General features: G+C 42.5%; 1 protein-coding gene across 1 annotated transcript; it reads right to left on the bottom strand.

Annotated features, from left to right (window-relative positions):
- CZIB (CXXC motif containing zinc binding protein) lies at positions 1 to 25,618 on the bottom strand. The gene is made up of 8 exons (XM_077453316.1): positions 25,507 to 25,618; positions 22,058 to 22,141; positions 17,538 to 17,594; positions 15,594 to 15,675; positions 11,858 to 11,889; positions 11,673 to 11,750; positions 7,117 to 7,182; positions 1 to 382 (listed from the first exon to the last, which is right to left on the bottom strand). Exons 1-8 carry the CDS (start codon positions 25,510 to 25,512, stop codon positions 305 to 307), a joined length of 483 nt encoding a protein of 160 aa, XP_077309442.1. The 5' UTR covers positions 25,513 to 25,618; the 3' UTR covers positions 1 to 304.
- Positions 25,619 to 27,669: the final 2,051 nt, after the last annotated feature.

Consider the following 27,669-nt stretch of genomic DNA (forward strand, 5'->3'; position numbering starts at 1 on the left):
TAATATGGGAAGGTTTTTATTGAAATCAATGGTCTGGCAACAAGAAAAGTATCTAAGAAAAACTGTAACTTATTGATAACATTTGACCACGCATACACACGTGGGAGATCCCGCAGCTTCATTCCGTTGTTTGGAATCATGTGACCTTTCAGATTGTAGGATGGAAAGTGAAAGTTGTGTACTGGCAAGTCATACTGTTCCCCTGTCTGTGGCACATGGTCTGTTATGATATCTCAGATATTTTTTACATGTAACCATTTGTGGCAGACCACACTGTAAACATTAACATATAAATATTCTGATTTCATAATTTTTTAAATTGATGCGTCACCTCATAGATCCCCACAGATTCTTTGGCCTTTTCATCATAATCTGTCCAGTCCTATAAGGAAAACGAAACAATGTTCAGGTCTTTTAATGTGGACAGCAATGCTATCATTACTGCCATTTGCACATACAGTATTATCTACTCTTTAAAAAGGAGAATTTTAACTTTACAAAAAAATAGTAATAAATGCACTTTTTTTGCAGGTAAAAATATTCATTATTATTTTTGTAATGGACTTGTAAAGCATTGTACCCACAATCAGCAGACCATGGGTGTAATGCCACGGTCCTGCAGACTGTCGGCGTATCCATCTGGCCATACCTCTGATACGGTGGAAGACTTAACGAAATACCACAACGCCGTGGTAGTTCATTAAGAACTACAAGCTGACAGCCGCAAACGCCATCAGACCTTGTCGTTTTTCCACTCACAGAACACTGTTAATGGTACAATGAGATCTCAAAGGGCACCCAAATTAAGCAGATTTGTTTGTTATTGATGGATTTCCCCTTTATAAGGCTGTGCATAAAAATAATTCCAAATAAAGCTCCTCCTGCCAGTGCTAGTAGCAAAGACCCCTTTAGGTTCCAGTGTCCTTATTTTCTGAATGGCTTGGTAGTGGTACATTAATAGCTTGTTTCCAGCATCTTCAACATCCATGTCCACTTTAGCCTCTTTCACACACACTGGATCAGTAAAGAGAGGCTGCACAGCACCGAACCACCCACAGGCCTTGTGAGAAGCCTGATTCATTTGGCTGCATAATATAGACTAAAGCTGAAGTCCAGGCAAGTAGTAAAGTAACGCTAACAGATCTTTGTGACTGGATAGTGAAAGGAGAAGCAGCAGACTGATGAGGTCATCTCTCTGTCACTTTGCTCAATGCATAATCCCTGTTAGGACATGAGCACTGCAACATAACTGTCATCTTGGGCTGCTTCTCCCTCTTTGTCTAAGCTATGTAGTACAGGGGACTGCATAAGGCTGTTATTAATGAATGAATAATTGCATCTGTCTGGAGTTCAGCTTTCAATTAAAGTGGTATTAAACTCGATTGACAAAAAATAAAAATAAAAAAAAAATACCGACAGGTAGGGTATTTTTGACAGAAGAGACCCCAATGGTCTCTTCCGTCACAAATGCTTCTCCTTGCCTGTCAGCAGTAATGTACACTGAGCCGAACCTGCGCAGCTCAAAGTATATTTACAGCACCAGTTGTGTGCCGCGATGAAGTGATTTTTCTGTCCATGTGCAGGAATGACGCATTGTCGTCTGACTATTCAAGCAGTCGAGGACCAGGAGATGGAAGCACCCGAGCATTGACAGGATAGCATCTTATGACAAGTAAGTCTGCCGTAACGTATTAGTATGCAGTGCCTACCAGCACATTATGGCTTTTCCTCTTGGGAGCCCATTTAGAAATTTCTTTTTAGCGAAATTTAATTCTGCTTCAAATTGAGCATAATTTCTAGTAATTTCCACCAATTTGAAGAGTAAGCCTCAGTTTACACTATAAACTGCATGTGAATCGTGTTTCACACTAGAAACTGCAACGTATTCCTGTTCAGTTCAATTCACATTCAGTGTGGATCCCATTCATTTTGAGTTGCGCATGCACCAATTTTGGAACTGCACTGCAACCAGATTGCACGGTACTTTTGTACCATGCGTTCTGGTGCAGGCAAATGCACTGCGACCTGCGTTTGGGGTGTCATTAGGATTGCATTGACACTGCAGATTACAAGGGCAGTGCGATTTGTGGGTTTCCCGCATCGCATTAGTGTGAACCTAGCCTTAAACACTAACCTATCTAGCCCTGTAAAGAAAAAATGAGTATACATACCTTTTCTGAAGCTGATCCGACGCTGAGCTGTCAGCTGTGGCTTCACTGTGTGGGCCGGTGCAGAGGACATGTCTGACAACGGAAGCTCCATAGTAACTCTATGGGTGATGTCACTTCCCATTCATTTCATGGCCGTGTTCTCTGTAGAGCTTCCACCACTGCAGATTGGGTCGGATCGACTTCGAAAAAGGTATGTATACTCATTTTTTCTTTACAGGGCTAGATACCCTGTTTCCCCTAAAATAAGACCTAGCGTTATTGTCGACGATGGCTGCAATATAAGCCCTACCCCCCAAATAAGCCCTGGTTAAAGTCCTATGTCTTATTCTCAGGGTAGGGCTTATTTTCGGGGAAAGAGGGTGGGGTTTATTTGGGGGTTAGGGCTTATATTGCAGCCATCACCGACACTCACGCTAGGTCTTATTTTAGGGGAAACAGGGTAGGTTAGTGTTAGATCGTGGATGTCTATTGATGCAGGGATTTTAGTTTTAGCAAGGGCTTCCACTTTAACCATTTGCCGTCCGCACTATAGCCAAAAGACAGCTATAGCGAGGACTCAGCTTGGACCTCCTCCAGTGGCCTGCACGCACCCTGCAGGGTACGCATGGCGCACTCTGATCAACGAGTCTGAGACTCACCTGATCACTGATCCATCCCGATCTCTTACCAGGTGATCAGCTGTCAGCCAATGACAGCTGATCATGTGATGTAAACAGAGCCAGTAATCGGCTAAAAAAAAAAAAAAAAAAGCTGATCATCCACGGCTGCGAGAGGGACATTGGTCCCGATCGTGGATGTTTCACCAGCATCACCTCCCAGTGCACACAGTGCCACCTATAAAATCATCGATAAGTGCGTCATTACCAGTGCTGCCTTATCAATACCACCTGCCAGTGCCATCTATCAGTGCACATCAGTGTTGTCTTATCTGTGCCCATCAGTGCAGCCTCATCAGCGAATATCAATGGAGAAAAATTACCCGTTTGCAAAATTTTATAACAAACTATGAAACTTTTTTTTTTTTTCAACAATTTCTGCCTTTTCTTGTTTTTTTAGCAAAAAATAAAAACCCAAATGGTGATTAAATACCACCAAAATAAAGCTCCATTTCTGTGAAAAAAAATGATGAAAATTAAATTTGGGTACAGTGTTGTATGACCGCGCAATTGTCATTCAAAGTGCGACAGCGCTGAAAGCTGAACATTGGTCTGGGCCGGAGAGGGGGTTTAAAGAGGAAGTAAACCCTGATGGGTTTACTTCCTCTTTCATTCCCTGCAAAGGCAAAGCATAATGGACTACTATGCATCGCATAGTAGTCCATTATGTGTCACTTACCTGACACAGGAGCCAGCGAAGTCACCGCTGTCCCCTGTAGTCCGCTGCATCCATCTTGCTGGTGGCGTCTCGCAGCTCCGCTGCTGTCATTCGGCGAAGCCGCGATGACGTCACTCCCGCACATGCGCACGGGAGTCGACACGCGCGGCAGCTCCATTCTTGGAAATGCCGCGCTCAGTGCGCCTGCACGACGCTGTCTACGGCGCATGCGTTTTCGGGCAAATATCTCCTAAACCATATAGGTTTAGGAGATATTGCTTGGACCTACAGGTAAGCCTTAATCTAGGCTTACCTGTAGGTCAAAGTGGTTTGTAAGGGTTTACAACCACTTTAAGTGCCCAGTAGGCAAGTGGTTATGGTAGAATCAGACACATCACTAGTCAATCATTTGATCTTTTTTTGCATTAGGTAATAAAAATTAAACTGTGAAGCAGTAACGGTTTTCTTTTAACCGGATACTATACAGTTTGACACAGATCACGTTATCAGGCTCTGGCACCAGAGTAATAGTACAAATGGCGAGAATAACCCACCATAAACACGGAGCTGCAATTTTACTTGCCACTTGCAGAATCTCCTCAACAGTATTTTAGGTAATTCTTTGTCATGCAGGAATATCACGGCGTTTTAGACCAGACTGAAACAATATAGAATTGTAATGTACTTTTTATGACTGGTTTTGCATGCAGGACATTTTCTTAGGGACAGTTTCTATTTACTAAAACAGAAACTAAGAGTAAACATGTTATTGTTGACATCGATCTAAAAAAATGTTCGTAATTGTTTTCTTACTCATCAGAGAATACCAGTATGCAGGCACGGAAGACAGAAAATCCCTCCAAAGGGGATCGGTAATGACTGCCGTGATACTTTTCAACTCTCAGAAACAAGTTGAGAGTTTTCAGAATGGGCCTTCGTTTGGTTTGGGAACTGAACAAGTAGAAACCCTGAGGCTCAGTTCTGGATGGTGTGCAATGCAGGAACCACAGCGATTCCTGTGCTGGTTCCCACATCGCATCTGACTCACAGACAGTTCACACTGCTCTCTGCGCAATATAAAGTTAATGGCACCCCCAAATCGGTTTGCAGAACGCAGTGAGAATTGTGAAATCAGATCACATGGGTCTGAACACCCATGTGATCCACTTCCAGTGCAGACAAAAAAGGGTCCTGCACCATTTTGGTCCAAATGTGATGAGATTTCAGCCATACAAACCGAATGGCTGAATTTTCATTGCACAGACGACATTGCAAGTGATGTGCATAGGCATGTGGTGCAAATCAAATGCGTTGTCTGGGATCACACCAGTGTGATCCCAGCCATAAAGCGTTCCTTGCTTGGGACTGGGGAGATTACCCTCTGAAAAGAAGCAGCTGAACAGCAAGAAGATCTCCCTGTTCCTGCGGGGGGAGAGGTACATTTTGGAGCCTGAGGTGGGGAGGAGGCAAAATCTGAAACTCCAGTTTGTAGCTCCTGGAAGTTACACTCTGGACCCAAACAAAGCAAACTTCCTGGGACCAGAAGGCTTTAAATTAAGTCAGACGCCCCCCCCCCCAACCTCTGAAAATTGGGGTGCCCCTTCATTGTAAAGCAGGCTTGGAGGTTTAGGTCTTCCAATGAAATCTTGTTCCAGGCTTAGACTTGGAGCTTAAAGGCAAAACGTTTCTTTTAGTACTGGATAGAGGGAGAGGGATTAGAACCAACTGTTCATTTTTATTGCTGTCTGTGTCCTCGTTAGGGAAATTCAACCTCTCCATTTGTCCTGTTTACCATTATCATTGAAAGTAAAGAAAATCTCAAATTTTGGGTTGTCCCCAGAAAAGTAATAGAGGGATAATTTTTCAATGGGGACACTAGTTCTGGTGACCTGGGTGTCTCAAAGAGAATCCCTTAATTTGCAGGGAAGGGAAATCTCCCCAATGAGTCGAAGATGGCAAAAATAAACCTTACAGGGGTTATATCCCTCCCTGACTATCCAAAATTGGAAAAAAAAAAGTTTTGCCTAAAGTTCGGCTTTAACGGCTGAGGGGGGCAGAAATAACTTTCCCTAACCTCAGGATAAGAAGGTCTACCTACAGAGGTGTGAGCGTCCTTTTTCTGAAAGGGGAGGGGGTGCTCTCACCATCCCTGATTTTCTCTATGTACTGTACTTATTCAAGTAAGGATCAAACAGGTGCTCTCCCTCAAAAGGGGTAGATGCTCAAAGCAGTTTTTGCACAAGACCAGCTTTTGACCCAAACAGAGATCCATTAAGATGTCTAAGGCATTGCACTTAGTCAGCAAAGGTCTGAGAAAACTACCATGGAAACAACCATAGGCTCATGGCAGGGTCTGCCAAGGTAAAAAGGGCCCCTAATCTTTTGTCCCCCGGTTCATTCAGCAGAGGATTATCCTCTACAAGGGGCCATTAGCATCTTGTTAAGAAATTAGATGGGTAGGGACCTCTACAAAGACCCATCAAATTTTGCATGAAGTCCTCGATAGGATATTGCTGAGCAAAATCTTTCAGAGGAGCAAAAAGCTTTTCAGGGTGAGGCCAGTCACCATCTAGGAACTCTAAAGCCCCATACACACTATCAGATTGTCTGCTGATTTTTTCCTTCAGGTTTACCAAAACCATGTAGTACAAGGGCCTGCCTGATTGCATACACATTGAAACCCTTAAGGTTTGACTTCATATTATATGGTTTTGGTAAATCTGATGGAAAAAAATCAGCAGACAATCTGATAGTGTGTATGGGGCTTAAGAGCGAGTGGACTGGGATGGTCTTAACAAGTTTGAGCAGTTGTAGAGACCCCAAAATAAGAAAACTTGCGGTAAGAAGACTCAGGTTGCTTTAATGCTAAACAAGTGCATACAGCATCAATAAGGGTAGCAATGTGAACCTACTTGGCTACGGCTACTAAAAGGACTAAAATTCTGCCCATGAAGTCAGACACTGTGGCAAAAAAAAAATCCTTGCTAGATGAGTAGGAGGATGACCGAGTGTCAGAAAGGCCAGCGGAGGGCCCAGAAGAAGGCAGGGATCAGTCTGGGGGCAACTATTCAAACAGAGGGTACTAGGGGCCTGTGGGCCCAGACTTCCACTTTGTCACCTGTATGGCAACTTGTGGCTAGCACCCTTTGATGAACAACATGACAAGATGAGTGCCCATGCAGGGTCCAGTGCCAAAGCAACATTACAGGCCAGCTCTGCATCTTCATCCAAGCTTGGCTTGGGTATGGTCCGCCACGGCACAACTAAGGGGTCAACCCACCTGGAAGCTGCAGAAGGAGCCTTGGCGATTATAGTACAGCCAGGAACCTTGATGAGAGAATCATCAAGCAAAAAAGCTCTATAGGAAAGAGGCAAGCTTCTCTTAGTAGAGAGGAGAGTTCCATCACCTACGCACAATAGCATGAGGGAGTGTGAGGGGTTATATAGAAGATAGCTCTGCAGATTTCTTTTGCCAGTCTTCAATCACCGGAAAAGGTAGCAGAAGGGAGCACATAACACATGGATAAATATTTAAGGATTATGTGTTCTGTACTGTATGACTAAGAATTATCATTTTCTTTTAAACACCCTCATTGGCGGGATAATGATAAATATGCCAGGACACACCTACCTTTTCTTGCAAGTTAATTTCATTGAAGGGTGTTCCAGTCTCTGCACCTTCAGCAGCAAAGCCTGCCTGTAGAAAGACAAATACAGCACAATATGTCTGTGAAGGTTTAAGAGAAATGAAGAAGTGGCTTGGATAAGACAGGAAACCTCAAACATTACAGAACATGTTGATCTGAATGCGACTATTAGATAAAGCATAATATAGATATTGGAATAGAAAGCTCCATGTATATATCTCAATTCTACTCTTCACCTTTGAAGTGGAACTCCAGAAATCAACACATATCATTGGTGTGCATGCAGTATATTTGAACCTATTTACTTGCAAAGATTTTGCAGCTCTGTTCAGATAGTCCTATGATCCAAATATCATTGCCATACCATACAGCCAGGCAGATGACACCTTTACTTTCTATTTTAGCACCATATTGGGGGTTATTTACTAAAGGCAAATCCACTTTGCACTATAAGTGCAAAGTGCACTTGAAATTGCACTGAAAGTGCAGTCGCTGTAGATCCAAGGGGGACATGCAAGGAAAATAAAAAACAGCATTTTAGCTTGCACATGATTGGATAAAATCAGCAGAGCTTCCCCTCATTTCACATCTACCCCTCAGATTTAAAGCGACTACACTTCCAAATGCAATTTCAAGTACACTTTGCACTTGTAGTGCAAAGTGGATTTGCCTTTTGTAAATAACCCCTATTGCATCACCTGCCTGCTCATAATAGTAAAGCCGGCCATAGACTGTTCAAATCTTAGCCGGTTCAGCAGGGACCAGCCAAGATACGAACTATGTATGGGCAGGCTAACTGTACCTAAGCTGATCGATTAATCAACTTGAGTACAACCAGCCTGTGGGATTTTACATGCGATTATTGCTAGCTGCTAAAGCCATTCTGCAGGTGGGGGGCATCCTTTCCAGAACACAATGGCTGTGCTAGATCTAATATAGTCCATGGGCGTCTTCGGACCTCCTATAAAAATTGCTGACTGTGTTGATGGGGGAATCAGACTATTTTTATTGAGAGGTCAGAAGACGCCCATGCTCTATTAGATCCAGCAATAGTCATTGCCCCTTCACAGAACACAGGATCTGCCTTTTTGGAATAGGCATCCAGCCAGGACAACTGCAGCCGCCTCCAGAGAAGCTTAATATGGGTGTTCCTCCATGAAACAAAGGACCATCTAATGCTCTCCATTTACCAGCATTTATTGAAGAGAGGTTAAACATATACTAACATAAAATAATCAGTAAAATGCTTATCCTAGAACAAGGTCTCCTTCATATGTTCTCATATTGCTGCACCAAACGCATAACATTCAGCCTTGTCTGCTATAGGGCAGATCCTATCTGTCATCACGTTAGAGGGAGGAGAACTGTAAATGCCATCGGCATTATTACTTAGTTGACTTTTCTAGTGGTGCACTTGTCTAGTGGTTGTAGGAGACACAAATTGGTGCTCCAGTAGCTGGCTCTTACGAGCCTTTATCACTGCACAGGCATAGATTTCATTTATAATTTTACAAATGGATTTTTTGCCCTCTACACACATGTACTAGTAAAATATCTACTAAAAGTGCTATATGCATGGACATTAAACTTGTAAAGGTAAAGTGGATTTTTACACAGAACTTCACAGCTGCTATCTAGGAATTGTTAGAGTGCTGTGATATGAAAAAGAGAGAGCTATACAGTGCTTACAACATCCTCTGTGCACAGTTTCTGTTAGATAAGTATAAGGAATAGCAAAGGGTCATTAACAACTAATAGCATTACTACAAAATATTACTGGTACTGCACATGGTACAAAGCATCAGGGTCATTAAACTTGGAGCTCCTGTCTAGAAAATCTCTTCCCCTGCTCTCTAGAACGGTCAGAGGGCTGGATCTTGTATATGACCCTTACAGACCGGTCAGCATGGCACTGGCATATTTTTCCCATGCCTCTCAAGCACTGTATACACTCTATAGATAAACTGCTATAATCCTTCGCTGATTTGTTTACCTGACTCTTTAACTGTGGCATGCAGCACACATGGGTGACATATGTCACAGAGAACTAACACCCGCACCGTGTAAGCCAATATATTTCTCACTTGTTTTCCACAATCCCCACTTTACATAATGGACAATAATTGGTTACATCAGTGTGACATGGTGATGGAAGAGTGACTAATCAGTAATCTACTAAAGAGATTAGGCCACTTTCTGGAAGATCAGCTAAAAGTGCACAGAAGCAGCCCCCTATGTTCTTCACAACACTGGCCTGTGAATGAGTCCGATAAAAGACGCTGGGCATCCAGTATGGAATGTCTTTGCAACCAATAATTCTCCATTGTATTGCATAACCTATCATAGAAATGTACTGTATATGGAGGTATACGATTCATTGCTAGGGGAAGCACAGACAGTTCTCATTTCAGACGCTGATGTTTGTTGTGCCTAGAAAAGGAACCGCTACCTGCATCAAAGTGAATCTCCAGAAAAACGTTTTGTTTTGTTCTGATGTTTGTGTGCAGCAATTGCTGTATAATGTACTAGAAGACACATAAGGATTTACACAATCCAGAATAAAAATGGAGCAGCCGCTTTAAGCAAACAAAAGTTTGAAGAGGAATTCCAAACATGCATTTAAATACATAGTTGAAATATAGGTATGTGAACTGCTTTACCCAATAAAATATTTATCATTTTTTTCATCTAGTCTTGCAATTCTCACATCCCTGCCACACTGTATGGGCAAGCAGGTGGCACTCTCCTTTCCTGTGTTAATTTTGCATGTTCCTGTCAGCTCTCCATATGCTGCCTACTGACTGATAAATGTGTCAGCAGCATCACTTCTGACCAATGAGCAGGGCAGTAAAACAGGCAGCACTAATACTGAACAATAAGAATAAAGCCCCATACACACTGTCAGATTTTCTGCTGATTTTTGTCTTCAGATTTACCAAAACCATGTAGTGCAAGGGCCTGCCTGATTGCATATACATTGGAACTCCTAAGGTTTGATCTCATATTATATGGTTTTGGTAAATCTGAAGGAACAAAAAAAATCTGCAGAAAATCTGATAGCGTGTATGGTGCTTTAGTGTGATCTTCCTGGTTATGCAGTCTGGCTGGGATGCATAAATCACAAGACTGGCTGACTAGAATTAAAAATCTGTTCCTGCATTTCTTTTCACAGATAAAATGCAGAGCTTGGTGTCCTGCTGCATGTTATCTGCATTAAGATGCAGGCAATACTTTGAGGCCAAAGTCATGTGACAGATTTCCTCCCAGAACTTTTTTCCCCCCATTTATTGTAAGGAATAGGACTCCTCTTGGATCAGAATCCCAAAGTGGAAAGCATGTTTTTAACTACTTGACCTCTGGAAGATTTACCCACCCCCCCCCAGAACAAATTGCACCCCTGTGATCAATAGAAGTAGTACAGCCAAATGAGCTTTGGCTGTACGTCTCATTTAACTGTCAATTGCACGGTCGTGCAATGCTATACCCAAATAAAATTGATGTCCTTTTTTTCCCACAAATAGAGTTTTCTTTTTGTGGTATTTGATCACCTCTGCAGTTTTTATTTTTTGCACTATAAAGAAAAAAACAAAAACAAAGTTTGAAAACAAAAAAAAAACAATATTTTTTTACTTTCTACTATAAAACATATCCAATAAAAAATAAAAAAATGTCTTCATCAATTTAGGCCAATATGTATTCTGCTACATATTTTTGGTAACAAATCCCAAGTGTATACTGATTGGTTTGCGTAAAAGTTTATAGCGTCTACAAACTATGGGATATTTTCTTTTTTTTTTACTAGTATTGGTGGTGAACAGCGACTTATAGTGGGACTGCAATATTGCGGAGGACATTCTGACACTTTTTTGGGAACCAGTGACACTAATACAGTGATCACTGCTAAAAAATATGCAGTCACTGTACTAATGACACTGTCTGGGAAGGGGTTAATATCAGGGGTGATCAAAGGGTTAACTGTGTGCCTAGCCAGTGTTTTTCTACACTGTGTGAGGTGCTTTATTATTTAATTTTTTGTACTAGGGGAAACGATTAAATGTATTGCAGGGACACAAACTCCATCCCTTCCCCCCTGTAAGAACTGCAATCTGCCTTGTTTACATATGCAGATCGCAGTTCTTCTCTCTGCCCGATGACTGGCGGTAGCCATAGGACATTGAGCACCTGGCACCCGCCCTTTGGCTTACACTGTGTTTAGTCAAAGCGGAAGCCAATAGCAGACATGTGTGCCCCCTACCTGGAAGTCTGGACTCACACATACATATACACACTATATATATATATATATATATATATATATATATATATATATATATATATATATATATGTGATCTGGTGCACAGCTGTTGCTCCGTAGAAGTAACACTGCTATAGTGCAGTCGCAAAGTGGTTAAAGCAGATATTTTGGTGCAGATCCCCATTGCCATCTTCCCCAAATAACTGGGGTCTGATGTCAGGGATATTAATAATAATAATATTAATAATAATGGGACAATATAATTCTCTATCTGCTTCAGTTACCTGTGGTTGAAAGTCTACAGGCTCCAGTCCTCGACACTCGAACTCTACTATAGTCTTAAATTTTTCATTGTCTTCAGCCTGAGCAAAACCAAAAACAGCATGAAAGTAGAGTTCAGCAACAGCAGATAGTGGTACCCATCCCAAACGGAGATAGGACAGCAACATCCTGACCCTCAGGTACTTACATTGTACGGCTGCATGGAAGTGCTCAGTATATCTGCATTAAAAAAGGGGAAAAAAAAAGGGAATTTCCAGTCTTGTTAAAGTTTTTACTTGTCTGAACACCAGGCAAGCTTCTAAATACAGAGTTGAAACACATATGGGAACTGCTAACAAGGAGGGCAGGTCCTCAACCACCACTCCAGCAGCAGGACAGCTTGATCGAGAACACACCCTTAGCTTGTTGACTGGATAAAGGGAGCAGCAGCAGACTGATGAGGTAATCCCTCTACTCCCTTCTCTTTCCTTCTGCCACCATGTTTAGGGTAAGCACAGTCTGTTTGCCTCCTAGTGCTGCTGTCGGTCTCACAATCAGAGCACTGCTTAGACATGGGAATGGGGGTGTAAAGACAAAACCAGGTACTTATACTAGCTGTATGTTAAGTAAAACTACATGCGCTGAATTAACAGTTTCCCCCAAAAAATACATCCAAAGCATGTCCCTGGTGATAACTGTACCTATTACCAGTGTGCCAGTGTGTCAACTCTTAATGGAACTTTCAAGCCCTCAATTGGCTGGCATTATAGATGACCACATGTTCAAGCAGCATGGCAACCGTAGATGTGAAAAAGGCTAAGCCGGCTCTGTTCTCAGCTATAAAAGTGTAGGAGGGCTCAGTTCCACTTAAACATAAAATTTAATGATTTTTTTTTTTTAAATGGAAACAAAAAAACTTTATCAATTGGTCTTTTTATATCTGGCTGCAGTTTGGATTTAAAGTTTTCAGGAAAAAAAATGCATTTTTGTATTGGATCCTTTTCATTCGTATTTACATGCTGTACTGTATGTACATGGAGCAGCCATATTTGCTCATTACATATGCAGAATATGCCAGCTTAGAAGTGCTGCACAATGATTGCACTTTATTATTCCGGTCATTCAGAGCAGATCAGCCAGTTTAGAGACAATACAATCTCCTGGAAAATCATTATAAAGCGCAGCTCGAGGCACATATAAAAGACGCAAATGAATCCAGCTCTGTATTCAATAAAACACATCAATAATGCGGACCTTTACTCATAAAGTGAAGTCTTGCTGGCTTGCTCCCTCCTCCGTTTTTTTTTTTCCTGCAATCCTTGCCTAGGCGAGGCTGATGTCCCTTTCCCAGACATCCCGCAGTCTCCTGGAAAAGGGGACATCATACGTTCCAGGAGACTGCAGGACCATTCACAAAGCATCACGCGGGCTCTTGCATTGTGGAGCCGGCTGCAATTCCTTAAGAACCTACAACCAGCTCCCATATCCAAGATGGTGGGACTGGGACCCATGGTGGCAAGATAAACTGGCTGAAGAAAGACAACGCTGGACCCCAGACACTGGTAAGTACCTGATTTTTGTAGCTGTCGACTTAAAAGAGAAATATGGTTTTGAAAAAAAGAATTTATGATTTCTTGGCCATTTTTCAGAGAATATGAATGATAACACAAAAACATTTCTTTCACTCATGGTTGGTGTTTGGCTGAAGCCATTTATTATCAATCAACTGTGTTTACTCTTTTTAAATTATAATTGCAACATAAACTGCCCAAATGACCCTGATCAAAAGTTTACATAACCCAGTTCTTAATATCGTGTATTACCTCCTTTAACATCAATGAGAGTATTTTGTGGTATTTGGGGATGAGGCTCTTTATCTTCTCAGATGGTAAAGCTGCCCATTCCTCTTGGCAAAAATCCTCCAGTTCCTGTAAATTTTTGGGCTGTCTTGCATGAATTGCACGTTTGAGATCTCCCCAGAGTGGCTCAATGATATTGAGGTCAGGAGACTGAGATGCACTCCAGAACCTTCACTTTATTCTGCTGTAGCCAATGACAGGTCGACTTGGCCTTGTGTTTTGGATCATTGTCATGTTGGAATGTCCAAGTACGTCCCATGAGCAGCTTCCTGGTTGATGAATGCAAATGTTTCTCCAGTATTTTTTGATAACATACTGCATTCATCTTGCCATAAATTTTGACCAAATTTCCTGTGCCTTTGTAGCTCACACATCCCCAAAACATCAGCGATCCACCTCCATGTTTCACAGTAGGAATGGTGTACCTTTCATCATAGGCCTTGTTGATTACTCTCCAAATGTAGCGTTTATGGTTGTGGCCAAAAAACTCAATTTTGGTCTCATCTCTCCAAATGACTTTGTGCCAGAAGGTTTGAGGGTTTTCTCTGTGCTGTTTGGCGTATTGTAAGCGGGATACTTTGTGGCATTTGCATAGTAATGGCTTTCTTCTGGAAACTTGACCATGCAGCCCATCTTTCTTCAAGTGCCTCCTTATTGTGTATCTTGAAACAGCCAAACCACATGTTTTCAGAGAGTCCTGTATTTCACCTGAAGTTATTTGTGGGGTTTTCTTTGCATTCTGAACAATTTTCCTGGCAGTTGTGGCTGTTTAGTTGGTCTACCTGACCGTGGTTTGGTTTTAACAGAGCCTCTCATTTCCCACTTCTTGATTAGAGTTTGAACACTACTGATTGGCATTCTCAATTCCTTTGATATCTTTTTATATCCCTTTCCTGTTTTATACAGTTCAACTACCTTTTCCCGCAAATCCTTTGGCAATTCTTTTGCTTTTCCCATGACTCGGAATCCAGAAACGTCAGTGCAGCACTGGATGAAAGATGCAAGGGTCTGTCAGGAGTCCAGAAACTCATTGATCTTTTATACACACACTAATTACAAGCAAACAGGTCACAGGGGAGGATGGTTACCTTTAATAGCCATTCCAACCCCTTTTTGTCAACTTGTGTGCATGTTATCAGACCAAAATCACTAGGGTATGTAAACTTTTGATCAAGGTCATTTGGGTAGTTTCTGTTGCCATTATGATCTAAAAAGAGTAAACACAGTGGACTGATAATAAATGGCTTCATTCAAACACTAACCATGAGTGAAAGAAAAGTTTTTGTGTTATCATTCATATTCTCTGAAAAATGGCCAAGAAATCATAAATTCTGCCAGGGTATGCTGCGCACATAAGGTTCTTTACCTTTAAAACCTTGAGCCTTTATAACCACTTTAAGCTTTAATGGGGTTGTTATGGCAGAAGGTTTTTTATCTAATGCATTCCATGCATTATGATAAAAAGCCTTCTGTGTGCCCCCTTAGCCCCTCTAATACTTACCTAAGGTCTCTCTAGCTCCAGCGATGTTGCAGGAGTATCTCGGCCATCCGGGACTCCCCTTCTCATTGGCTGAGACATCAGCATGGCACATCTGGCTCCTGCTGCTTTCAAAGTCGGTCAGCCAATGAGAATAGAAAGGGGGCGGGGCCAGGCTGCAGCTCCGTGTCTGAATGAACATAGGGAGCGGTGACTCGGCTCAGGTGCCCCCATAGCAAGCTGCTTGCTGTGGGGGCATTTAACAGGGGGAGGGGCCAGGAGAGCAGAAGAGAGACCCGAGAAGAGGAGGATCTGGGCCACTCTGTGCAAATCCACTGCAACAGAGCAGGTAAGTATAACATGTTTGTTATTTTTCATTTACAATCACTTTAAGTCAGCAGTAATTGCATGTTAATTGCACTGACAATAAGGGGAAAATGATGGACATTTGTAAGACAAGCGTATAACAATAACAAACTCACCCTAAAATGTCTTCCTTCTAAATGTTAAAATAACTCAAATGTATCTCATAAAAATATACTCTCTTCCTTTGAAGACACTTATCCCCCCTCCTCCCAGTTCTTAGGATGTAGTGTATAATAACTCACCTATAGAGTTTTCCCGGGAGCACAGCTTACACTTCTGCACCATGCTGGCACTACCTCTGCCACCTTTCAGAGGGGTACTGTCCTGCAGGGGACAGCATGAAAAGTCTCATTGACACCAGCAAAGTAATGTCCTATAAAAAATCCTATTCTTTAATCACATACACATGCTGCAAGAATGAAGAGCAGGTATAACCCGATCAGGTCACTTCCATAGAAGAAATCATCCTTCAAGCTGCATTTAGAAACGGTCTACCCTAATGTAATCTGTTCCTCAGCATTCAGAACTGGCCATTAGAAAAATTACAAACACATGAAATAACGCATTTTATGCAGGAATGCTGGTTGCGACCCATGGCACACAACGCAACAGTTGTTTTTATTTGTTTTACCTCCTTCATGACCAGGGCATTTTTGGCTATTTAGCACAGTGCTAATTTAATTGGCAATTCTGCGGTCATGCAACATTGTACCCTAATTAAATTTATTTTAAATTAATTACATCTTTTTATTTTTTTTACACAAATAGAGCTTTCTTTTAGTGGTATTTGATCACCACTGGGTTTTAAAAATGTTATTAAACGAAAAAATAAATAAATAAATATATTATATATATATATATATATATATATATAATTTTTTTTTTTTTTTTTCTACTTTCTGTTATAAAACATATTCAATAAAATCAGATTTCTTCATAAATTTAGGCAAAAATGTATTCTGCTACATGCTACAAGTGCTGCCAGTGATCAGGGCTGGTCCTGCTAACACTGCGTTTTTGGAAAACAATACTACTGGGGACACTAGAATAGTTCTGATCGTGCTCAAGATACTAATCTGTACAGGCACTATACTAGTAATAGCGGTGATCAGCAACATATAGTGTAACTGTGATAGTGTGGCAGACAATCTGGCGCTAACTGCTGCTGGCTGAGGGGGACACTAACTGACACTGATGTCGCTAGTGACACTAAAACAGTGACCATTGATAATACTGTACCCTGTAGTGATAACACTGGCTGGGTGACAGGGGGATCAGGAGGGCAATCTAGCGAGTGTATGCAAGTACCGTATTTATTGGCGTATAACACACACCCCAATTTTAGGAGGGAATTTAAAAGAAAAAACTTTTAGGAGGGAAGTTTAAGGAAAAAAAAATTACATTTAAATGCCCAGCCTTGTCAGTGTCCATCTGCAGTCTTGCATTGCAGCCTTGTCAGTGTCTTTGCCATTTAAAAATGGCGCCGAGATACAGAGCGGATGTCCTGGGTATCTCGGCAGCGCTCTGTAGCTCTCGGCGGCTTTCGGCTATTTTCGGCCACACTCGGCCGTTCCCGGCTTTCCGAAAGCCGCCGAGAAAGGCCGAAAATAGAAACTTTGAAACGGCTGGGGATCGGTGTATAACACGCACCCACGATTTTCCCCTGATTTTAAGGGGGAAAAGGTGCGTGTTATACACCGTTAAATACGGTATATGTGTGTAGAATGCAGATGTTTTCTCTGTGCACTGAAGAGCTGAAAAATGCAATAGTGCATTGAATACGTTAAAGCGCTGAAAATGCGGCATGTCTGCATTTTTCAACACCACATGTTAATGCGCTGCTCTGCAATGAGATGAATGAAGTGTCACTATGGGATGCTTCAAGTAAAGATGAAAAAAAAAAAAAAAAAAAAAAGCGTGCATCACGCCCCTGCGTTTTATTGTGCAGACTAGTGTGAGCCTACCTATGGAATCCTCTGCCTCAGAAGGTAAAGGGGGTTGAAAAATTTGCTCCATGTCTGAAAATATATTGTCTCTCAATGAACTGCACATTGGATGGAGGCTGATGGTGCTCTTTCCCAATTCTCAGAATGTGACCAACACTCACTGACAGATCTGCAGAGAAGTAACTGTGTATGGCGCTGTACCGGGACAATTACTAGATATGTATAAGCTGTATAACTCACCATTAGCGTTATGTATTGCCATTTGTCTGACACCTCTCCGCAGTTCCCACACTTCAGCTACGAGAGGAAAGAAAAAAGAAAAGTTTGCATCTGCAAATGGTAACATTCAATGCAGAGTCTGTGATTATTACTTAGTATACAAGCATCAGATGAAACAAGAATAAATAATATGATTCAGCGTAAATGGGCTTTTGTAGCAATAAAATAAAACCTGGTCCTCAGTCAGTGTTTGAAATAAAAAATAAATAAAAAAAAACTGAGATTTTATTACTTATATAGTGCCAACAATTTACACAGCGCTTTACATATATACAGAATTGTACATTTTCATCAGAGCTTCCAATCTAAGGTCTCTATCTCACATTCATACATACACATACTAGGGCTGATTTTGACAGCAGCCAATTAACTTACCAGCACGTCTTTGGGGCGTGGGAGGAAACGGAAGTAACCAGAAGAAACCCACACAAGCGCAGGGAGAAAAGGCAAACTCCAGGCAGGTTGTGCCATGGTCGTAATTTGAACCAGTGACCCTGGTACTGTCATGCAGAAGTTCTAACCACATAGCCACTGTGCTGCCCACATAAAAAAAAATCTCTGTTCAAAAATAATTAAAAACCTCCAGCCCCCTCAAAGACTTACAGGTCAATAGTGACCATACACTATGCAAATCTGCTCCATGGGTGGCCCTGTCACCAACCTCGGTCCATTGAAAAATGAAGGAAGGCGGGCAGAAAATTTACAGAAAAACAGCAGCTGCATCCAATCAGATGCAGCCTTGATTTGAGTATTGTAACAGTAACTGGTGCCAGCTGTCAGAATACAATAGCTGCAATGGGGAATGTGGCTAATTTTGATTTCTTAAGGTTTGGCAACCAGGGCTAATGGCCTTTACCTTCCTTCTAGGCTATCTTTAGCTACTTGCCTCACCTTTGGTCCTGTACCAACAGAGGAGACATCCTGTGCCATTTTCCATATTTACCTCGCCACTCCCTACCCCACCATCAGAGGAAAACTATGAGTATCCACACCAAGCTGTCCCAGCGGTGGATAGTCCGAAATGTCCTGAGTAGTTCCTTGACTTGTTGTACTCCCCTTTTGACTCCTGGTTTACCCCTGCATATTGATCCATTGCCCCTGTGTGGGCACCACTGTAAAATTAATACAATTGCTGAAATGGAAAAAAAAAAAACGAAAAGAGGGTATTTGTATTGACCATGAAATGCCTTTCTTGGATTTCATTTATTAGGGGATGAGTTTGCAGAGGGAAGGAAGCATATACTCCTTGGCTAAAGCCAGAGGTAAGATGGGAAGTGTATCTATTATAACAGGGTCAGCCTTCTACAGAGTTGTGTTGTGGACCAGTCAAGAAACTAAAACCCAGCCTTTATTTATTTTTTAAAACAACACTTTTGGTGGGTGCTTGAAATATTGAAATAATTTACAATTGGCCTCAAAATAACTTGAGGAGCCCTTGACGTTCACCCACAAGAATTCCCTAAGGGTAATAAAAAGTAGTCATGCCATCACATTGAGTTCTATTGTGCAATTCTCCACACTTCCTCACCCTAAGCTGAAAAGGGATCACAGAAGGTCATCTTAGGTCTCCTTTATAAAGGAGTAGTCTATGTGGAAGTAGAGATAGGGCAGCCTCTAGTGGCTGACCCAAAGAATTGAAAAAAACAGAAAGCAAAAAAAAAAAAAAAAAAAAAAAAAAAAAAAATCTAAAAGTCAAAGCAAATCTAACCCCAAAAACAAAAAATATGCATTATACTGCAGCTTACCAGTCTTTAGATGTGGTGGCTGCATTCATTTTTACTTTTCATGCTAAACACATTTTCAGCAAGTACAGAAAATACCTGTTGAGCTTGCCAGAAATGCAGGGTCCTTGCTTTTTCCCATGGGCTGAAATTATATATCAAACAATTTTATTTTTCATTTCAAGCTATCTTCTATACACCTGGAAATTTTCCCAATGTAATGGAGATAAAGGGAGGAAGACATGTTGGCAGTCCTGTCCTGGCATGGCAACCATGACTCCCTCCACAGATACAGTGGAGTGAGTGAGCGTTGTTACCCTAGTACAGTGATGGTGAACTTTGGCACCCCAGATGTTTTGGAACTACATTTCCCATTGTAATGGAAATTTGTAGGTTCTGTATATAATTGTATTCTATTTTATATGTATTGCACAATGCCCTCACTGTGCACACGGCACTAATAATGTTTTCAGTACATGTTTTGCATTCTTTCGAGTCCTGATTAGAATTGGCCTGCCTATGTAACGCCCCTTGTTACCATAAACTTACAATTGTAATATTAATGTGATACCTACGTAATCATGTGTATGAAAACCTTCACATGCGTCATAATAAAGGAGACCGGTTATTTGGAAAGATGCTGAACGTATCTTTTGTGTCTGTTCCCTACTGCAGTAGTTATTAATTTGGAACCACTAATCAATATGAGGATAGGAGTTGCCTATCATCAAAATATCCATTTCACCATGATGCTCATCTACATTGCAAAGTGCATGAGCATCATGGGAAATGTAATTACGAAACATCTGGGGTGCCGAGGTTCGCCATCGCTGCCCTAGTACATCAATTGTGATATTCACAGGATTACCAGGTGAAAGTAAAACATTTTTGCACTTTATTCACTATTGAAGGTCCATGTACGATCGATATTGTAGCAGATTTAGATCTTTTTTTTGCACGTGTTCATTTTAAAAACAATTTTTTTTCCTTGACAGGTGCACTTTATAATCGATAGTTATTGGTTTGCACTGTAACTTTAAAGTGGATGTAAATCCCATTCATGAAATCTGACTTGGGCACATATCTGTAGCGTTTACTTATCTCTCTCGTAAGCCCTAAGTGCCGTGTCTTTCTGCTGATCCTTTCCTTTGTTATCAGCATGATAACTTGACAAATTCTCTGACACAAAAGTTAACAGCAGGTGAAATTTGTGTCAGGGAGGTAACTTAGACCCCTTTCACACTGAGCTGCCCTGGGTGTCAGCGGTAAAGTGACGATATTTTTAGCACCGCTTTACCGTAGTTTTAGCTGCACTAATCAGCTGCTAGCAGGGCAGTTTTAAACCCCCCCTCCCCCCCGCTAGCGGCCAAAAAGGGGTTACATCTGCCCAGAAAACGCTGCTGCAGTTTTCAATGGGCAGGAGCAGTGTATTCACTGCTCCTCCACCGCTGCTGGCAGGACTTTCTGTTACGCCCTGCCAGCGCAGCACCCCAGTGTGAAAGCACTCAGGCTTTCACACTAGGTTTATAGCGGAGGCTTTTTTCAGGCGCTATGCAGGCACAATTTTTAGCGCTGCAGTGCCTGAAAAACACCTCAGTATGAAAGGGGTCTTAAGAGATAGATTAGCAGAGAGCTTGTCTATTCACAGTTCAGCTCTGCAAGTTTCTTCTTTCTTTCTCTGCCTATGTGGAGAAGGGGGGGGGGGGGAGGTTTGCCTTTCCTTCAATTAGCTGTCACAGAGTGTATGCCCCTGCTGAAAGAGGAAGAAACATTTGTAACATGATGTACACTTTTTAAAGAATATAGAAAGGGAAAGACAGCAGATATACATGTAAAACGTATGTAGGGAGATTTGTTTTAATCCCCGTGTATCATCTGAGGCTGTTCACTTTATTGGGTATATGGAAGGTTTACATAAGTTTGAAGGTCTCATAACAAATCTATGAGGTATAAATAAGATCCACAACACATTTAACTGCTCAAAGTTTGATGGTGTTCTAGTATTTATTAGGCACATCAAATCATTCCTTTAGAATGTAAGCTCTATGAGCAGGACCCTCCTGTCCCTTCTGTATTGAACTATAGTGCAATTGTGCTGTCCTCCCTCTACATTGTAAAGTGCTGTATAAACTGTTGGCGCTATATAAATCGTGCATAATAATAATAATAATAATAATAATTACATTCCACTATATTATTTAGACTTTCAGCGTGGTCATTATTTTATTGAAATTGATTCTTCACATTCATTGTGATATAGCACCTTCCGCTGATTTAATTAAATTAGATCTTGTTTCATCTACATCAGTGGTCATCAACCCTGTCCTCAGGGCCCACTAACAGGCCAGGTTTTATGTATTACCTTGGGGAGATGCAGACTAGAATAGTGCAATCACTGAGCAGCAAATGATATCACCTGTCATGTATTTCAGTTATATTGCAAACCTGGCCTGTTAGTGGGCCCTGAGGACAGGGTTGATGACCACTGCTCTACATTAGACAAATTTCATCACTTTTCAGGTGGAATGAAACATTGTTTTGATGAGCTGTGGGGGGGACCAAATTTCTTTCCCGTGTGTGAGTCAAGAGAACGAACTTCTACATCTGTTTCACTTATTTTAAAAGAATTGACAGGCTACGCTTCCAAGGTACTGGTCTAGCCAGGAAACCGGCAACTTTAATACAAAAAGGAATTTTCCTGGTGATGCAATACTGTATTACATTTCTAGATAGGAGACACCAATATCTGTATTCTCTCACCTTCAGAAACCAGCGGAAGTCATCTCCTACTGGCCGAAGCCGGGTGATGTTCTCAAGATTGGCCTTGAGCTGTAGTGCAAATTTCTACACGAAGGAGAAAGAGAAAGAAAGTATGACGGTATTTGCATAGACACAGCAGAGCGGTGATTTCCATCTTTGATAGATGCTGGAGAGTTATAATTCTGATGACCACTTCCCGGGAACCCTACTGAGAACCCACTTCATGATCAAATTCCTGGATTTTTAGTTAATTTTATATTTTGGAGAATGACACAAGAGTAGAGGGGGCGCCTGAAAACACTTTTTGCAGCAAGGTATATCCCTTGTAATTTGTTTTAACCTTATGCTTACCATGTAAGGCCATGTGTTATGGCAAGGCAGGTGGGCTCTGAAGTGGTTGTAAAGGCAGAAGGTTTTTTATCTTAATGCATTCTCTGCAGCAGCCCCCCTCTATATCCAGCAATGTCAACGAGTGCCAACGGCCATCCTTGACTCTCCCTCCTGATTTATAAACAATATTCAAAAAATGCGTAGGCGCCAAACAATTATATAGATAACAAACAGTGATAAAGGTGAAAAAAATGTATTCCAAAAAATGTTATATAAAGTCCTTTTGGCAGAACCATAAAAGCTCATGCTGGTCGCGTTTTGTCCATAAGACGTTATTAAGGGGGTCTTGATAACGTCTTATTGGACGAAACGCATTGGTCAGGAGATTCTAGTGCAGACGTCATGCCACTGTCCGATTCCAGGTTGGCAGCAGCATTAAAATGTAAGGATTGTTTCTTTTAATGTGGATGAAACTGAAATAAAGCCACTACACTATGAGGGTTTTGTCTGGCTCCTGGTGACCTTTATCTTAGCCTTATCCTGGTGAAGAGTGTCGCTCAACAGCCTATTTCACTGGATGACCGATAATTACTGAATGCGTATTTGCTGCTGTAATGGCAGCCATCCTATCTAGTGAATGTTCATTTCACTGGAGTGTGGTGGCTGATCCCGGAGCACTTAATTGGATCAATTTTCTTCACCTCAAAATACACCAGTTGATAATATTGTACACCATTACACTGGATTTGTTTTCACATCCTTTATTCTTTCATGAGGATTCTGTGCATCAGCTTTTATGGTTCTGCTGAAAGGCCTTTATATAAAACATTTTTTGGACTATATCTTTTTCACCTTTACCACGGTTTGTCATATATATAATTGTCTGGCGCTATACATTTTTGAATAGTGTTTAAAAATTAGGTATATTACTTATCTGTGCCTCTGGCCACTTCACAGCGATTTACTATTTATATATTTTTTTCTCCCTCCTGCTGTCAATCAAAGTCAGTTAGCCAATGAGGTGAGCGGGGCCAAACCACCGCTCCATGTCTGAATGGATACACAGAGCTGTGGCTCGGCTCAGCTTGCGGTGGGGGCACTGAACAGGAGGGAGGGGCCAAGAGTGCCAACGTGGGACCCAATGTGGAGGATCTTGGCTGCCCTGTACAAAACCAACTGCACAGGGCAGGTAAGTATAACAGGTTTGTTATTTTTAAACAAAAAACGAGCCTTTACTAACACTTTAACGCCCACACATTTGCATCCATGTCGCTGACAGCTCCAGTCTCTAGGTATGATCAGGGCAGGCTCCTGACCATGTGATTGCTGTGACAGTCAATCACAGTGGTCACATGATCAGGAAGTCCATCCTTCCCCTCACCTTATAACCCAGTTAAATCCAGCGGTGGGTGGGAACTGAAAGGGGATAATGTATAATTTTTTTTCTCCTTCACTGATGTCTGCTGATGAGGTGGCACTGATAGGCGGCATGGCTAGGTGGCACTGAAATGCAGAACTCACTTGCATTACTGATGGGCACAGTTGGGGCTGCACTGATGATCAGTGCCCTGCTTATCTGTACAGGTCTCCCCTGTGAGGAAATTCAACTGATCGGCTCTCCTCTCCTAACACTCTGTCAGTGTGAGGCGAGGGGAGAGCTGATACCTGCCATTTCCTTGTGATTGGACGCAGCTGATCACATGGGTAAAGAGCTGGGTAATTGGCTCTTTACCGAGATCAGCGTGGTGAGACTGGGGCGACGTCATATGACATCGTCCCAGAACAAGGGAGCTCCCCGCCCGCCATCATTTGTCTATATGGCGGGCGGGAGGTGGTTGAACATTTGCTGTATTACAAACATGAATGGCAGGGAATAAAGCACAGATAATTTTAGCTGTGCTCACCAATGTTATTGCAATGCTTCTATGTCTGGATTCTTGCACCCACCTCTGTCCACGTCAGATTTTTACGTGACTGTGTCCATGCAGCCTCTGCGTGCAGTTCAGCATGGCGGATAGGTCTCAGCATCCATCTGAAGGAGTCCATATCGTGAGGACTGGTATGCCCAATTACTTTGTAGGGATGAGCTCAGGTGTGTTCGCATGCTCCATGTGCAGAGCCCGCCAGGAAGTCAGCGCAGCACTGTGCTAATCACAGGCAGTGAGACATTGCCCGATCTCTGCAGCCGCACATCGGGGCAATGTCTCACTGCCTGTGATTAGCGCAGCGCTGCACCGAATTCCTGGCGGGCTCTGCGTGTGGACCATATGAACACGCCTGAGCTCATCCTTATTGCTTAGTAGTTATCATGTATACACAACACTTGTATACATGCAGGGAATGCCTCCGCCGCCTACGATTGGCTGTTGGCTTTGACAGCTTCCTGGCAGGATAGCTCATGTCATTTCAGATGCGTGTCCGAACACAGCCGAGCTCATCCGTAGTCCCCAGTAAGGATGAGCTCAGGCGTGTTCGCATGCTCTACGTGCAGAGCCGGCCAGGAAGTCAGCGCAGCACTGTGCTAATCACAGGCAGTGAGACATTGCCCCGATGCGTGGCTGCAGAGATCAGGCGATGACTCGCTGCCTGCGATTAGCACAGCGCTGCGCCGACCTCCTGGCGGGCTCTGCACGTAGTCCCCAGTTTGTATCCAAATCAGGATGATATCTGCATAGAGTATGCATGGTAGGCCTACACTTGCATGGAAATCCCCTGAGTGTCCCGGTTTCCTCCCACACTCCAGACATGATAGCAGGTTGTTTCCTGTCAAAGTGCCCCTAGTATATGTATGCAAGGTAGAGACCTTAGATTGTAAGCTCCTGAGGACAGGGACTCATGTGAATACATATGTGTGAAGTGCTGTGAAAACTGTCAAAATGCAATTTATATACCTACTAATACTATCATTGCCTGACTGTCTTCCTGCACTGCAACCAACAGAGCCCCATGCATGTCATGCTGTGTGTAGTCACTGACCCCAATAGTCAAAGCTGTGAGCAATGCACACCATTGTCTGCTCTATTATACATTTACTGGACAGAAGAATTGTGTGCCATGTCACTGCCAGCGTGCAATACTGCAATCATTACTTTCTAGAGCAGGACTGCTCGAGAACTTACCACCATGACGTCACTAATCACTTCCTTTACAGCATGTCGCACAGTCAGTCAGCTTCTATACTGAGGGGTGGATTTAGCTAGTAGATCACGTGTCTGAGATGCGCAGCCCCAAACACAGCAAGTGTTAGGGGAGATCGCCATCTAGTGGCGGCATCTGGGAACAGTCACACATCTCCAGCAGAGAGAGAAAATCTACACCTTTGATTTTGCTTTATAAGACCAATAATTTACATTTTTGTAAGGGCTGGTTCACACCACAAAAACGCACCCCAGATGTGTTCCGGATGCCTTTTTGATGCACTTCCAGGCCAGTTCACATTACATGCAGTGTGGTGCGTTTTTTTGTCTGCATCAAAAACGCATAGAGAGTAGGTTATGTGGTTTCCAATGGCATAGTTCACACCAGTGCTTGCAGTTCCAGTGCGTTCCAGTTCCAGAAAAAAAGTAGAACATGCTGCATTTTTCTTGCACTGGACTGTACTACAATGCTGTAAAACGCATACAAAAATGCACTGGAACACACATGTCCTTATTTAAAGCAATTGTATACTCTGCTTGCACATTTTTATCTACAGGTAAGCCTATAATAAGGCTTACCTGTAGGTAAAATTAATATCTCCTAGGAGATATTCGCCTTTCATGTGGCGCATGCACTCTGAAGGTCTGGCAGATGCTGCCGGACCTTGCCAGAAAGAGGACTCCTGCTCGGTGGTGTGGGCGCTTCGTTCTAAGGTAAGTATTTCATAATGAGTTAGTATGCAGTGCTAGTTTGCCTTTAAGGTTACCAAAAAAGAGGGGGGGGGGGTGGATGCACTGGACTACATCAAAAACGTGTCAACAACGCGCATGCAGAAAAGCATCTGGAACGCATCCGGACTGTGTTTCTATGGTGTGAAATGGCCCTTCTTTATATTTTTTCTGGAACTGACTGCACTGGTGTGAACTATGCCATTGGAAACCATATAACCTGCTAGCCATTTTTGATGCAGAAAAAAACACAATGGACTACATGTTGTGTTGACGGGCCCTAAGGCTGGATTCACACCTATGCATTTTTGGTGCTTTTTGCATTTTTCAGATTTGCACTACAGTTCATTTATCATGGTTTCCTATGGAACACGTTCTGTAGTGCAAATCTGCAAAATGCACTAAAAATGCATAGGTGTGAATCAGGCCTTCAGCTGAAAAAAGAGACGAGGCCACATAGTTAGAATTAGAGTGCATCTGCAATTGCAAAGTGGACAATCTATAGGACTTTGGTAAATCAAACCCAGTGTTTGGATCTGTACCTGGAGGTGCATGAAAGAAATTGAGATGTTGGGTCTATAGAGATTTATTTGTAGTCAAATCAGAAAAAAACACATTTTATGGGGGCATTTTGTAGGAACCTGTACTATACTTTGTACCCAACCCCCACGCAAATAATGTCAAGAGGGAATCTGACCTCCCCTGCTCTAATAACATAGCAGATGCCCATTCAGACCCATCAAAGTGATTCTAAAGGCTGGAGGTGTTTTACTTAAAATAAAAACCTTCCATATATGCAGCTCCCCCGGCCCCTCCAATTGCTTACCTGAGCCCAATCTTGATCTATATGCACAAGTGCAGCTGCTCTCTCAGCCCTCTCCCTTCTTATTGGCTCAGAGATAGCAGCGAGATTCATAGGCTCCCACTGCTGTCACTCATAGCCAGTGAGGCAGGAGCAGGGGGTGGGGCCAAGCCCCATTCTGTGTGTCTTATTGACAAGTAGCTTGCTTTGGGGGCACCCTGCAGGGGGAGGAGACAGGAGCTCTGGCAGGGGGGCCCAGGAAGATCGTAGCTACTCCATGCAAACCATTGAACAGAGCAGGTAAGTATGACATGTTTATTTTTTAAAAGAAAACAAATTAAGCTTTAGTATCACTTCAAGCTTTTTACACGCACCAGCAACCACTTACCAACCAGCCGTCATCATTATTCTTCAGCAGGTCAGCTTGTTCCCGCAAATCGCTATAGGTGTACAGTGGCACTTTCAAGGGCGATAGCAGGCACGCGCCCGCTGCATGGCGGGGACCTGATGTGCGTACCCGACAGCCACGATGTCCGCTGGCCACCCGTGATCGCAGGCAGGAGAGCCAGAACAGAGATCTGTGTATGCGAACAGACAGATCCCCATTCTGAGAG

This window comes from Lithobates pipiens, unplaced genomic scaffold (genome assembly GCF_037356315.1).
Source record: "Lithobates pipiens isolate NorthernLeopardFrog02 unplaced genomic scaffold, aLitPip1_a1.2 Scaffold_23, whole genome shotgun sequence".
Lineage (NCBI taxonomy): Eukaryota > Metazoa > Chordata > Amphibia > Anura > Ranidae > Lithobates > Lithobates pipiens.

What these genes read in the sequence shown, in the direction of transcription:
- CZIB (XM_077453316.1), bottom strand. An exon ending in ACTTCCGCTGGTTTCTGAAG is followed by an intron (nt 17,595 to 22,057) that starts GTGAGAGAATAC and finishes TTCCTCTCGTAG; the next exon opens with CTGAAGTGTGGGAACTGCGG. An exon ending in CTCCCGGGAAAACTCTATAG is followed by an intron (nt 11,890 to 15,593) that starts GTGAGTTATTAT and finishes TTTTTAATGCAG; the next exon opens with ATATACTGAGCACTTCCATG.